The following is a 14,159-nucleotide window of genomic DNA, read 5'->3' on the forward strand; positions in this document are numbered from 1 at the left end:
CAGGTGACCTAGTTGTAGCCGTGGAGACATGGAAAAGTCAGCATGGAGGCTTAGGGCAAGATAAGAGGTTCTGCTGGGAGGAACACTGCCTCTCACCCCTGCCCTGCTCACCCTCTACTCCATGCTTCCTGACTTAGAGTATGCCGAGAGGATGTGGTGTTAGGAGTGCTGTGCAGGCATTTGCCAACCAAGAGGAGAAAGTCAAGAGAACTGCAGGTCTGCCAGCACCCAAGCTCGTGCCAGCACTTCCTGTCTCTAGGCTTCTCGATTCATGAGAAACACACGCCCCTATTTGTTTAAGCCGCAGTTACTTGGGTTTTTGATTACTTACAGCTGAATCCAGTCCTAACTCTTACACCTAATGCTTACTCTGAGGATTCATTGATCCTGGAATGACAGGATCCCCGGGGCTGGGAGAGCATCTCGGTTTCATTCCATTCACTCTCTCCCATTCTTCATGTGAATCTCCTCCCCGCACTGAGGGGTCAGTGAACCTCCACTTGTGCATCTCAGTGATGGGGACCAGGTGTCATGGTTCCAGGGGGCATAAAATTTTTATATTAAGCCCATCTAAATTCTCTACAATTCTACCCATTTGTCTTAGTATGACAAATTGGGAAAGAACAGGGAGTCGTTGAAAGGGTAGGGGGCGGAGTAAGATGGATTTAGTGCCAACTTTTTCTAATTATGTGACACTGGGCAAGTTAACCTCTCTGGACCTTAGTTTCTTTTATCTATGAAGTGGGGACAATAAATTCCACCCCCCTCCCCCCCCTCTGGAATCATTGTGAGGATTTTCTAGCACAGAGTAAGCCCACAGCAATTGTTAGTGTTCTGACCCTTGAACACGGCTTGCGTCAGCTAACTGTCACATCTGAGAGTTGGACCCAGAAAAGAGGTGAGAGCCCAGGACAGGGGACTGGTAAATTTGAGGCAGAACAAAGAATATGGGCGGCTATGGCTCCCCACCAGAGATTGTGTGTGTGTGTGCACGTGCGTGCAAGCCTGTCTGTCCGTTTGAGAACTCGAGGGGCAAGGAGGGCATCCCAGGGAGGTCTGGTTGCTCCCCAGACCTGTCTGGGCCTGCTTCACAACCTGGTGTCCAGCCTGTCCAGCCTCATCCTGCCCCAGACCTCTCCCTTCTCTGACCTGTCTGACGCCCGCCCTGATGGAGCAAAGACTTGATGGAACATCAAGGAAGACGCCGACTCAACAAGAACATCCAGGAGCCTGGGGAAGGTTTGCAGGAGGGGCTTTAATTGCCAAGAACCCAATGAGGAGATGGAGATGCTGGTCCTGAGGACGGCCAGCCAGGGAGAAGTGGTGGCAGAGGAGCGTCCCTCGGCGTGCTGGCCTGGGTGCAAGGCTGGATGGGTGCTTTCACTCCTCGGAGCGTGCAGCATCGAAGCAGATGCCAAAGTTGGTGTTCATGATGGAGCCCACGAGGGTCTTGTCCACCTGGCAGGTCAGGCCCCGCTCACAGGGACACTTGTAGTAAACCCCGTAGAGTGTCTGCAGAGGCACGGAGCCAGTGGAGTCAGACGCTTACCCCTGCCTGACCCGGAGACCCAGCAGCCCCGTTGTCTTTTCAGACAGCGTTTCTCCCGACTGCCTCCCCAGGGGTCGCTGTGGGCCTGGAGGACCCAGCTCTGGTCTCCGTGGCTCGCTTGCTCTTACTCATTTGATGACTCTGGGGAGCCTCTGTTTAGCCATCGTGAAATGGGGATAACAAATCGCTGCCCCACCCATCTCGCCGGTCATTGTGAGGGTCAGGAGAGGTGATGGGATGGGAAAGAGCTTTGAAGCCTGGTGACCTCCCTCCGTATCTCCTCAACATCCAATGTCCAGGCTGACCCTCCTCCCCCCATGCCCGAGCCTTGAGGGCACTCCTCCCCTGAGCCATCCCTCTCCCCCCACCACCAGCAGCATCACACCAACTCCTTGGGTACCCACCCAGGCAGAGCACTCGCTGTTCTCGCTGGCTTTGGCTGCGCAGCGGGCCAGGCTCAGGCTGCTTTCCCGGTGGCAGCATTCGCTCTTGCACTGGGCGCTGTTCATGCAGATCTCGCCCGCCTCCTGCCAGGGGCAGTCAGTCAGCCCAGGACCCCCTCCCCGTGGTCCCATCTCCACCCAGACCCCCACCCCACTACCCACTACCCTGACAGTGCCTCCCCTGGTCAGGGCGTGTGTGAAGGAATCCACCCCGTGGGTCTGGTGACCTCTCTGCCCACCCCTCACCCCCTCCCAGTGAGAGGCGAGCAGGGTGGTGGCAGAGAAGCAGACCTAGGCTGGGAGCAGGGTGCCCGGGTTCTAGTACTGGCTATACTGCCAACTCCCTGGGTGACCCTGGGCAAGTCACTGTCCCATACTATGCCTCAGTGTTCCCATCTGGAAGGTGCACGTGTAGCCCCCAAAGAGGGTCTCCAAACCCCTCTGGGTCCCCCAGTGCTTTGAGGAGCCTGTGAAGGTTGAGGACAGCTCCCTGGAAAACTCCCCCCTCCCCCAACAGACTTTTACATATAATCGCCGGGGGGTCCTGGACCCTCCGAGCCCACGCACGCCCCTGAGTTAAGAACCCTTGTCTGGGTGCATGGCCCTGAAGGGCTTTCCCCGTTCTGCCCTTGGGGGAGAGGCAGGGTGGGGCAGTGGTGAGAGCCCGGCTCTGGAGCCTGCCGGCCTGGGCTCTAGTCCCTGCGCAACACTTTCTAGCTGTGCGACCTCAGGCAGGTTGCTTAACCTTTCTCTCGGTCAGCTTTCCATCTGAAAACGGGGTTGACAGTGATGGTACCTGCCTCACGTGGTTATTGTGAGGACTAAATAAGGAACTATTCCTGGGGCATTCAGGACTGTGTCTGGCACACAGTAAGCCTGCCACGCTAGGTCAGAAGGCAGAATCCCTGAGGACGCTTTTTAAACTACTGGACCCTTGGAGCCACAGTTTTTAGGGCTCTAGATTTTTATCAAGTTCCCTCAGCCAGGTTGACCCGCTGCTCTGCGCATGCTCCACGCTGATCAGTCTCTTCTGGGCCCCTGGGGAAGAGGCGCAGGCCAGGACGTGGGCAGTAAAGGAAGAGATGCCTCACCAGCCAGCCCCCAAGAGCCAGGCTTAAAACATCCCCCCGGGGGATTCGATAACTCCTCCCCTGAAGACCCTCTTACCAAGTTGATAATGACTCCCCGGGGGTCAGGAACTGCATAGGCCACTGCAAGGGCGACGAGCAGAAGGGCAAGGACTTTCTCCATGATGAATGGGCACAGCTGGTGTAAGTAGCAGCTGGCTGGTCAGGTGGCATAAGACAGAGCCAGCTGGGGTGGGTGGGGCTACAAAAGGGACCCTGTCCACATGTGACCCACCGTCCCCATTCCCCAGGGACTTCTGTGAGCAGAGGCCCAGCTGTGGCCGGTCTGCTGGTGGCGGGGGTAGGGGGAGAGGGGAGTCCTGATAAGGTAACTGGGCAGCACCTGGCACTTCTGCGTGGGTGGGGGTGGGGTGATAGGCTATCGTGGTTGGGAGTTGGACTCTGGAACGCTTTCACCTGTGCCAGTTATTAGCTGGGCAAGCTGTCTGTTCTGAGTCTCAGCCTCCTTATCAGTCAACTGAGGACAATTTCAAGAGTTGAGGGTTAAGTGAATGAGTATATGTTATATACTTATTATATATATTAAGAGATGTATATATATATATAGCTTGGAACAGGGCTTGGCACATGTGAGCAGGATGTCAGTGTTAGCTGCTGTTGGTCACCTCTAGAGCCCTGGGCTCCTTGGCAGGGCTGGGACTAGGGTGAGGCAAGAGGGGCACCTACATGAGCACCTCCTTAGATTTTGCATCCTAGGCACCTCTCTTGCCTCACCCCAGTCCAGGCCCTGCCTTTGGCTCCACCCAAACCCAGGTATCTGGCAGTGTCCGGCTCAGAGAGGAGGGCTCCCAGCCTCCCGACTCCTCAGCCTTCCCAGGCCGCCTTGGGGGTTTTAGGGCAGGCCCTGGTCCCTGGGCTGACCGGCTCTGTGACCTCGCTGGGGGTTGTGTGTTCTCACTGGGCGTCCCTCCCACCCGCCCTTGCACGAAGGGGACTACCTCCGGGAGTGATTCCAGGGGCCCCAAGGAGGTCCTTCTCAGATGAGTCTCTCCCGTCTCCTTTCCCCTTCCCTCAGTATCGGCAACCCCAGCATTAAAGACTTACGCCTTCATTTAAGGCGTCCATTCACTCTGCCCCCTGCCCAAGGCCATGTGCGAGCGTGAGCAGTTGTTCCTTCTGGCTGAGAATGAGGAGGTCTTGTGAGCCTCAGATGACCCAGGAGCTGGAGGCTGGGAAGGGCGCAGCTGCCTGAGTGTGCTCAGGTGTGGGACCAGAGCAGCTGTCCCTGACGGACTGGTCACTGCAGCCAAGGACCCCCTTCCCCACCCTGGCAGGTGGAAGACGGCTCCTGTGTGGAGGCCCCAGGGCGGGGTGCCTCGAGCACAGCTTGTGTCTAGACACACAGGGCTTCAAAACTCAGCGCTAACTGGCTACATGATCTGGGACAGTAACTGAAATGTGTATGCTCCCTGAGCCTCAGTTTCCTCATCTCCCCAAGGAGGAGGATGGTTCCTTCTTCGTAAGGTCAGGATTGAATAAGACGATGTATGTGGAACCCCATGGAAGTAGGCGGTTAGCCCCGTTTATACCACCCCCTCTCCTCCACCTTACGCCACTGGAGGGTGGAAGATAGGGGAGCAGCTGGAGGAACCAGCCAGGAGACCCTCAAAGTGAGAGAAACCCACCCAATTCCAGAGACACGGGAATACCATTGACTAAAGGAACACCCTCCTCTCTTATTTTTATGGAACTCAGTGTTTAAAGCCACTTTTCCCCATGAGCTCATTCTGGCCTCCCAGCCAAAAAACTGTAAGCTGAGCCTCAGGGAGGGTAATTACGGTTCCCTTCAACCAAGTCAAGACTAGGAGGCTGGGGAAGGAACTGGAGGAGCCATTTCTGTGAATGGAGCTGTGAAAGATGCGTCAGTCCAATCTCCGTCCAGCTGGTTGTGGCCAACTTCCCAGAGCAGAGAGAACGGAGTTTTTTCCATTACAGATGCAGAGTGTGCCAAAGGGAACTTTGACAGTGTTTGTGCTTCCCAAATGTAAGCAAAACTTAAGTACTTTTTGTACCAAAACTTCTTAAGGTTTAAGCACCCTTTCCCCAATCTAAAGAGTGTTTTGCTTTGGGTTTTTTCCCCTTTAAGAAGGAACCGAGTTCTGGTTCTCAGCTGCAATCATGGGGTTAATCTCACAGACATGATGTTGAGTGAGAAAAGCCATCTACAAAAGAATACAGACTGTGTGATTCCATTTACACGAAGTTCTTCGAGAAAAGGCAAAAGCAACCTATGGTGATAAAAGTCTGCAGGGTTTACTCCTGGGAGGGGCAGGAGGGAGACTTCTGGAGGGATGGAATTGTCTTAAATCTTGATCTGGGGTGTCTGTAACGCACATGTGAAAATCCGTCTAGCAGTGCGCTTAGGACTTGAGTATTGTACTGTGTGTAATGTAGATACTGCACCTCAATTTAAAAAGAAATGAAAGGAGCAAAATTCTCCCTGGTCCAGTCCCAGCAGCTGGGATGGAGGGGCTGGGGGTGGTGTCATGCCTCCTGGTGAGTGGCACAGTGGCAGTAGACCTAGAAATGTGGCAAACTCCTCTTGGGTGTCTCCCAGTCTGGCTTCTCCAAGATCTGCCCCAGAGCTGCAAGGGCAGGCCTCTGACAGTCATGTTAGTGAATGAGCCCATCTTTGCTCCCCACCACAACGGACCGGACAAGGGGTGGACATCTGACCCCAGCCCCTCTCCTGGGGTGTAGACTTGTGCCCTACAGCTCACCTGCAAGCTGACCTGAGATATGGAACTAGGGAAGCCCACGAGGGCATATTCTGACGTGCTGACAAAGAAATGGAGAGAGCTGGTCTGCAGACGGGAGGAAGATCATTGGTCACTCAGGAAGAAGCCTCCGCAGCCATGCCCTGACTTCCTCATGGATTTCCAGGTCCTGGTTACACACACACACACACCCTTTCTATGGTTGGCCGCGTTCCTGCCCCTGTGGGGCCTGAACTCCCCTGTATTCTTGTAACACGTCCCCTTTGCTTGAGCCACAGACATAGACATCTCAATTCTGAGAAGGGGCTCACAGCTCTGGATCAAGGTCAGATGTGTGACGACCCTGGAGTCAGAGCAGGGACCAGACGTGGAGTCCACTCAAGATTCAAATTCCCGGGGCTGGCCCCGTGGCCGAGTGGTTAAGTTCGCGTGCTCTGCTGCAGGCGGCCCAGGGTTTCGTTGGTTCGAATCCTGGGCGCGGACATGGCACTGCTCATCAAACCACGCTGAGGCAGCGTCCCACATGCCACAACTAGAAGGACCCACAACGAAGAATATACAACTATGTACCGGGGGACTTTGGGGAGAAAAAGGAAAAAATAAAATCTTTAAAAAAAAAAAAAGATTCAAATTCCCCATCAAGACACTCAGGTTGACTTCGCTTGTGTCCTGGAACCCACTCCCCATGGTCTGAAATGGGCAAAGCCCTGAGGTGGGCAGCCCCCCTGGGCCTCATGGAACGGGGAGGGGCAGTTCTCCAAATAGAGAGTGGGTTTTTGTTACCTAAGAAAGGGGAAGGATTCTCGGAGAACAAGAACAAGGGATACCCCTCTGTTCCACTTATAACTACCTAGCCCGCAGATCACCTTCCTTCCCCAAGAAGTAGGCTCAGATTACAACGGGGGTGTGCAGTGATTGTAGCTTTCAAATTGTCTGACTCTCCAGTCTCCATCTTGTTTAGGTGAGTGTGGGAGGTGAGGCATGTAGTGACTTTCAAGTTGGCAATCTCTTTGTCATTCAATACTCAGCCTTGGGGCCGGCCCGTGGCCGAGTGGTTAAGTTCATGCACTCCACTTTGGCGGCCGGGGTTTCAGTGTTTCTGATCCTGGGCGCAGACATGGCACCGCTCATCAAGACATGCTGAGGCGATGTCCCACATAGCACAACTAAAAGGACCCACAACTAAAATGTACAACTACGTACTGGGGGGATTTGGGGAGAAAAAGCAAAAGAATAAAAAAAAAAAATACTCAGCCTTTAGGGTTTCTCTCACCACCCCAGTTTCCAGGCCAAGATTGGACCGAGGGTGGAGTGAAGCTTGTGTGGCTTTAAGGAGGCAGGGGGAGGGACCTCTATGATCTTCTGGGCCCTCAGTGGCTGCTGTGAAGATGTCCCTTGTTCCTGCCTCATCCTTCTGGTCCTGCTGAAGTTTGTTCTCTGTTCTTATTATGGGCCCTCCCTTCGCCTGGTCAGCATCCACACGAACTCTTTTGCTCTGTATTTTTAATCCCCACTCCTTGCCAGTGTTCTCTTTAAACATGTGGCAACTATCTCTGTAAGACCAAATGTGAGGGAGGTGGCCCAGTGTCTCATCAGTCGCTGCCCGCGCCCTAAGTCCAGGCTGGTCTGCGTGATGGCACCCTTCTTTTTAATTTGGTCATGATTGCATCTCAATGTTCTGCAGCTTAGGGGCTAAATTGTAAAGTTAGCTACCATCAAAGAAGAAAGGCATGACACAGTAAGGAAGAAAATCTGGGCAGATACTAGAGCCCTTTCTGTAGATGCCACCTGGCTGTAGATGGTACTTATGACTTGCATCCGCATCCCCCACCCCATGTCCCTTCTGCTCTCAGCCAGCATCTCTGCTGATTAGGGTTTTTTATGCTGTACAGTCACGCAGGCCTTCTATTCCTGAGATTCCTGGGCCCTTCATGGGCCTGCCCCTGTGTTGGGTTACTGAAGTCTTCCATTAATTTTTTTCTTCCTTCTGTTAACTTCTACACTGGACCTGGTAGTACCAGGAGGCAGCCCAGGCACTTCCTGAGTTCCACACTTACTCCTATGTCCCCTCTGTGTATCAGCAGCCTTTCTCTCCTCGATAGTCAGAATTTGGCACCCTACCAACATTAGTAATCCCCTCCGGGTTTTTTTTGGTGAGGAAGAGTCACCCTAAGCTAACATCTGTTGCCAATCTTCCTTGCTCTCTTTTTTTCTTTTTGCTTGAGGAAGATTGTCCTTGAGCTAACATCTGTGCCCATCTTCCTCTACTTTGTATGTGGGATGCCACCACAGCATCGCTGATGAGTGGAGTAGGTCTGTGCCCACGATCTGAACCTGTGAATCTGGGCTGCCAAAACAGAGCACGCAGAACCTTAACCACTCGGCCATGGGGCTGGCCCCAGTAATCCACCTTTTAAAAAATTAAACTGTGGGGGGTCTGGCCCTGTGGCTGAGTGGAATTCACCTTTTGCAGTGTTCGATTCTATGAGTCTTGACAAATGCACACATCATGTAACCCCCACCACAGCCAAGGCACAGAACGCTTCTGTCCCCCTGAAAAGTTCCCTCATCCTGCCCCTCTGTAATCAGATCCTGGCAACCACAAATCTGTTTTATCTTCCTATCGTTTTGCCTTTTCTGTGGTGTAATACAGATGAAATCACACAGTATGTGCTTTTTTTTTTTTCGGTCTGGCTTCTTTTACCTAGCATAGTACGTTTGAGATTCACACACTTTTCCTTAGTTTTTTCCTTCATGGGGCTGAGTGGTCATCCATTGCGTGGATGGAAACACGATGTTTATCCGTTCCCCAGTTAACGAACATTTGGGTTATTTCTGAAAAGTTATGGGCAATTTGAATAAAGCTGCTACACATAATCACAATCATAATCAGGTTTTTGGGTGGACACAAGTTTTTTTTTTTTATTGAGGTTATCATAGTTTATAACATTGTGAAATTTCAGTTGCACATTATTATTTGTCTGTCACCATGTAAATGTGCCCCTTCACCCCTTGTGCCCACCCCCCGACTCCCTTGCCCCCCGGTAACCACTAAACTGTTCTCTTTGTCCGCTTGTTAGTCTATCTTCCACACATGAGTGAAATCATATGGTGTTTGTCTTTCGCTGGTGGACACAACTTTTTCATTTCTCTGGGACAAATACCCTGGAGTGAGATGGCTGAGAATCATGCAAATGTTTGTTTCACTTTCTAAGAGATGTCAAACTCTTTTCCAAAGTGCCTCAACCATACGCATTCTCACCAGCAACATATAAAATTCCAGTTGCTCCACATCCTCACCAGTTCTTGGCATTGTTAGTTTTTTTTTAGGGTATGCTTTTTTTTTGGTGAAGACGATTGGCCCTGAGTTAACACCTGTTGCCAATCTTCCTCCTCCCCAAAGCCCCAGTAGGTAGTTGTATATCCTAGTTGAAAGTCATTCTTACACAGCACAGCCTGATGAGCAGTGTGTAGGTCTGCTCCCAGGATCCAAACCTGCAAACCCTGGGCCACTGAAGTGGAGCACATGAACTTAACCACTTGGCCATGGGGCAAGCCCAAACGTTTGTTTTTTTTTTTTAAGATTGGCACCTGAGCTAACACCTGTTGCCAATCTTCTTCTTTTTCCCTCTCCCTAAAGCCCCCCAGTACATAGTTGTATATTCTCGTTGTAGGTCCTTCTGGTTGTGCTCTGTGGGATGCTGCCTCAGCATGGCCTGATGAGCGGTGCCACGTCTGCGTCCAGGATCCAAACTGGTGAAACCCTGGGCCACTGAAGCAGAGCACGTGAATTTAACTACTCCACCCCAGGGCCGGCCCTGGTTTATGTTTTTTAATTTAGCCTTCCTAATAGTTGTGTAGTGGTATGTCATTGTGGTTTAACTTGCATTTCCCTACTGACTAATGATGAGGAGCATTTTTTCATATGCTTAATTGCCATCCATATATCTTCTTTGATGAAGTGTTCGAATCTTTTGCCAATCAATCTTTAATTGGATTGTTTGCTTTCTTATTATTGAGTTTTGAAAGTTGTAGATGTCCTTCCAGGGGGCTTAGTTTGTTGATATCGTTGGGAGCCAGTAGTGACTGGCTGTGTTGGCCTTGGTGGGAGATCCCCGCACAGTCCCCCTCTGTCCCACCGTGAACGCCTAGTTCTGAGTCTTTGAGCCGGTGCAGGGTGGGGCGGGGTGGGGCGCTGAGGGCGGAGGCTGGCTGCATTCGCAGAGTGCATCGTCTTGTATTGCTGATGTTCAAAGCCTCCGCAGGAGCCGGCCTCTGGAGAACATCCTCAGGGGACCCACAGTACTCTCTGGTTTTGCCCCTGTTCTGAGGGCTGCATTCACCCATGCCATTCCCAAAACTCTTCCTTAGTCCTCCAGACTAACTCTGTCCAAGAAGACGACCACCTGGCTGGTGCCTTAGCGGCTGCCCACAAAGTGGTGTCCACCTGTTCCTCAGCCCTGTCTCCTTCCAGGAGAGGGGGTGTATCTCCTGAGGCTGCTGTAACAATGACCACAAACCTGGTGGCTTGAGACAACGGAAATTTGTTCTGGAGGCCACAGTCAAATCAAGGGGTCCATAGGGCTGTGCTCCCTGCAGAAGCTCTGGGAGAGAATCTGCCCCACGCCTCTTCCAGCTTCTGCTGGTTGCCAGCTTCCTGGGCTGTGGCCACGTCATTCCCGTCTCTGCCCCTGTGGTCAAATTGCCTTCTCTTTTTTGTCCATCTTCTCCTTTGTGTCTCTTGGAAGGACACTGGTCATTGGATTTAGGACCCTCCCAGATAATCCTGTGGGATCTCATTATCTCAAAATCCTCAGCTTAGTCGTATCTGCACACGGTGGCATTCACAGCTTCTGGGCATTAGCATGAGGATCTTCTGGGGGCAGATAGTTATAGCTCTCGAAGTTCTACCTTCCGTGAAGATTGCCCTTCCCTTCTGTCCTCAGGGCCATCCTGTGTGGGAGTGTCATGCCACAGCCGTCCCCTGCCACCTGGTGCCGTCGGAACTCTCTCCAGAGCAGGCAGGGGAAGGGATGCCTGGGTTTCCGGGTAAGACAGAAGGTCCTACTTCCCCCTAGGACTCACGCATCGGGGTCTCACCCCTACATAGGAAGGAGGCTAGGATGCCCGTCAGCCAAAAACAAACAAACAATGTGACAAATATCGGCTAGAGACGGGAGTCACCACCCTGGCCTCTTTCAGAGTCATGGATAGCGACTACTTTCTACAGCTCCCTGGGGATGCAACTGTTCTCGATTTATTATTTGGAGAGTGAGGGGGAGCACAGGGGGCTTCGGCTTGGCCCTTCCTAGCATATTAGCGTCTAGCTGAAGGGTTGGGGAGCCAAGGTGAGAGTCCACCAGCTCCTAAGGAGATCTGGTCTAACTGTCAGGAACAGGGGATGGGGTCGAGGTCTTGCAGTTCCATACTCTCCCCCTCCCTGAATCTTATTTTGATGGCCTCATGCCCTGTAACAGCAAGCCATAACAGATTCTTTAAGCCATGGCACATAAAGGTCTTGAATTTTATTTTATTCCTTGAGTCAATAATCTAGATATTTGAGGTTATCTTGCTTGACCTTATTCAGTGCCGTATAAGCAGCTGCCCACTGTGTGTTTCTGATTTCTTCATTCCCTTTAAATCTGGCTATGGCCAAAGCCGCTCAGTTCCCCAGCACTTGACCCTCAGAGGGCACATGGTCCCTGGTGTTCACAGCTGATAATTTTATAGGCTGTACCTCTATGTACCACAGGCTGCTGTTTTCCCAATTCCGAACATAAAGGGGAATCTCAGAGCCTTGCACCTGAAGCCTGGGCCTGAAACCCCCTTTCTGGTGCCAACGTTTGGATCAGTTAGGGCTCTTTGGTGCAACAGCCAAAACCTACTCTGGCTAATGAAAGCAAAAGGGGAAGAAATGGAAGGATGCTAGGTGGATCACAGAGCTGAGAAAGGTACAGGCCGACCTGTCTTAGGCGGGGCAGGGTTCAGGGTGGCTCTGAAGCTCTGGAGAGCAGGAGCCCATGGATTGTTCTTGGAGATGCTGCCATGGCCTGACTAAGCAACAATGTTTTTTCCTCATGTCAATCCATCACCAGGGGCCAGCCCCATGGCCGAGTGGTTAAGCTCTCATGTTCCGCTTCGTGGCCCAGGGTTTTGCTGCTTCAGATCCTGGGCGCGACATGGCACCGCTCATCAGGCCATGCTGAGGCGGCGTCCCACATAGCACAAGTAGAAAGACCTGCAACTAGAATATACAACTATGTACTGGGGGGATTTGGGGAGAAGAAGAAGAAGAAAGAAAAAAGATTGGCAACAGATGTTAGCTCAGGTGTTGATCTTTAAAAAAACAAAAAACTCCACCACCAGTTCAGATTCCCCAGGGGGAAACTGATGACATAGCTTGGGTCACCCACCCAGCCCCGTCTCCAGGGTCTGCATGCCCTGTGATCGGCTGTCCCACCAGAACCTCAGGAAGCAGGAGAGGCTGCTCTGAGAGGCAGGGGGAGTTGTGCTGGGCAGGCCACACAAAGGGTGTCCATCAGCCCCTAAGAGCTTGGCCCCAGCCGAGGGCCTTCTCTGAATGGGGGACGATATAGTCCGGTTCTGGGGAAGCTCCCAGTCTGATGGTGGAGACACAGGCTGTGCCGTGATGAACTTCCAGTCTGATGGCAAAGACTGGTCACAAAACCAAAGATTTAAGGGAAACAGGAAATGTAGGTATGGCACAAGTGTGTTCAAGGCAGGGTTCTTTTTAATAGTGAAAACCCAGAAACTGCCAAAACACCCTAAAAAGGGGAAATGATTAAACAATTATGGTTTGTGCATACTCTGCATCATTACACAAGCATTAAAATCATGTTTTTGAAAAAATAGTAATATGAGTGGCCTGCCCTGCGGCATAGTGGTTAAGTTCAGGGTGCTCTGCTTTCACCGCCCAGGTTCAGTTCCTGGACGCGGACCTACACCGCTCATTGGCGGTCATGCTGTTTTGGTGGCGACCCACGTACAAAATATAGGAAGATGGGCACAGATGTTAGCTCAGGGCGAATCTTCCTCAAGCAAAAAGAGGAATATTACCAACAGAAGTTGGCTCAGGTTGAATCTTCCTCACCAAAAAAAAAAAAAAAACCAAAAAAACAACACCAAAAAACAACAGTAATATGAGAAAATACTAATGGTATAACACTAAGTGAAAAAAATTGGATACTAAATTTGCATATATTATTATTCAACTGTGGAAAGCAGTATGTGCAGAAAGAGGGAAATACACCAACATGTTAACAGAGGTAACGATAATAATAACAAAGGCTTTTGAGCACTTTTTTACGTGAGGCCCTGAGCTAACCCTTATGTGATAGAATTATTATCCTCCCCCTTTTATAGCTGAAGAAACTGAGGCTCAGGAGATTGAAATCCATGGATGGTCACTCAGCTAATAAGCGGCTGACTCAGATCAAGATCTGTCTAAAGCTGAAGTCTGTGGTTTTAAGATGATCTTGTCTCCTCTTAGCTCCCAATGTTGGGGTTATGAGTGATTTTTATTCTTTTAGGTAATTTTCCTATTTCTACACTAACCATTAATTTACCTATAAAATCAGGAGAAACATATATTTTGAAAAAGAGGGGGGAAAAAAAGAAAAGAAATCTGCAACAAAAACATATAAACAAGAGGAGAAAGACATTGTATTGAACAAAAGGCATATGTTAAGATCTGAAATGGGGGGCCAACCCAGTGGCTCAGCGGTTTGGTGTGCATGTTCCGTTTTGGCGGCCCGGGGTTCGCCGGTTCAGATCCTGGTTGCAGACATGGCACCGCTTGGCAAGCCGTGCTGTGGTAGGCGTCCCACATATAAAGTAGAGGAAGATGGGTGGGGGTGTTAGCTCAGGGCCAGTCTTCCTCAGCAAAAAGAGGAGGATTGGCAGTAACTAGTTAGCTCAGGGCTAATCTTCCTCAAAAAAAAAAAAAAAAGGTCTGAAATGGCTCATAAGGAACGTTCTTTGCTGTACTTGATAGTTGCTTCAGTTATCACCGTCTGTGTTAGAAACATATATACACATGTACATGTATGTGAATATCTCAGTCTTTGAGCGCAGGGACCCTGTCCTTTTTCTCTCTGGTTTTTGCTTAGGGAAGATATCCTCCAACACAGGGCTTAGCACATAGCAGGCTCTTCCTAATTGTTGATTGAATGATAGGGACGAGAAACCAGTGACCGGAAGACACAATGAGAAAAGGCTTTGCTGGCTTCCGGGGGATTGGAGGTTCCGGGAGGGCGACTAGGGAGCGTGGGAGGGGTGGCGT

The 14,159-nt window shown here is 51.2% G+C and overlaps 1 protein-coding gene across 3 annotated transcripts; it reads right to left on the reverse strand.

The window, feature by feature from the left end:
• Positions 1-1,235: 1,235 nt before the first annotated feature.
• CLPS (colipase) lies at positions 1,236-4,097 on the reverse strand. Of its 3 annotated transcripts, XM_070585996.1 has the most exons (4): positions 4,079-4,097; positions 3,160-3,278; positions 1,954-2,076; positions 1,236-1,512 (listed from the first exon to the last, which is right to left on the reverse strand). In XM_070585996.1, exons 2-4 carry the CDS (start codon positions 3,241-3,243, stop codon positions 1,381-1,383), a joined length of 339 nt encoding a protein of 112 aa, XP_070442097.1. In that variant the 5' UTR covers positions 3,244-3,278; positions 4,079-4,097; the 3' UTR covers positions 1,236-1,380. The 3 variants fall into 3 exon arrangements, with proteins under 3 accessions (XP_070442097.1, XP_008542394.1, XP_008542395.1); XM_008544172.2 differs by lacking the exon at positions 4,079-4,097 and having other exon boundaries at positions 3,160-3,368; XM_008544173.2 differs by lacking the exons at positions 1,954-2,076; positions 4,079-4,097 and having other exon boundaries at positions 3,160-3,408.
• Between the last annotated feature and the right edge of the window lie 10,062 nt (positions 4,098-14,159).

This window comes from Equus przewalskii, chromosome 19, assembly GCF_037783145.1.
Source record: "Equus przewalskii isolate Varuska chromosome 19, EquPr2, whole genome shotgun sequence".
Taxonomy (NCBI): Eukaryota; Metazoa; Chordata; class Mammalia; order Perissodactyla; family Equidae; genus Equus; species Equus przewalskii.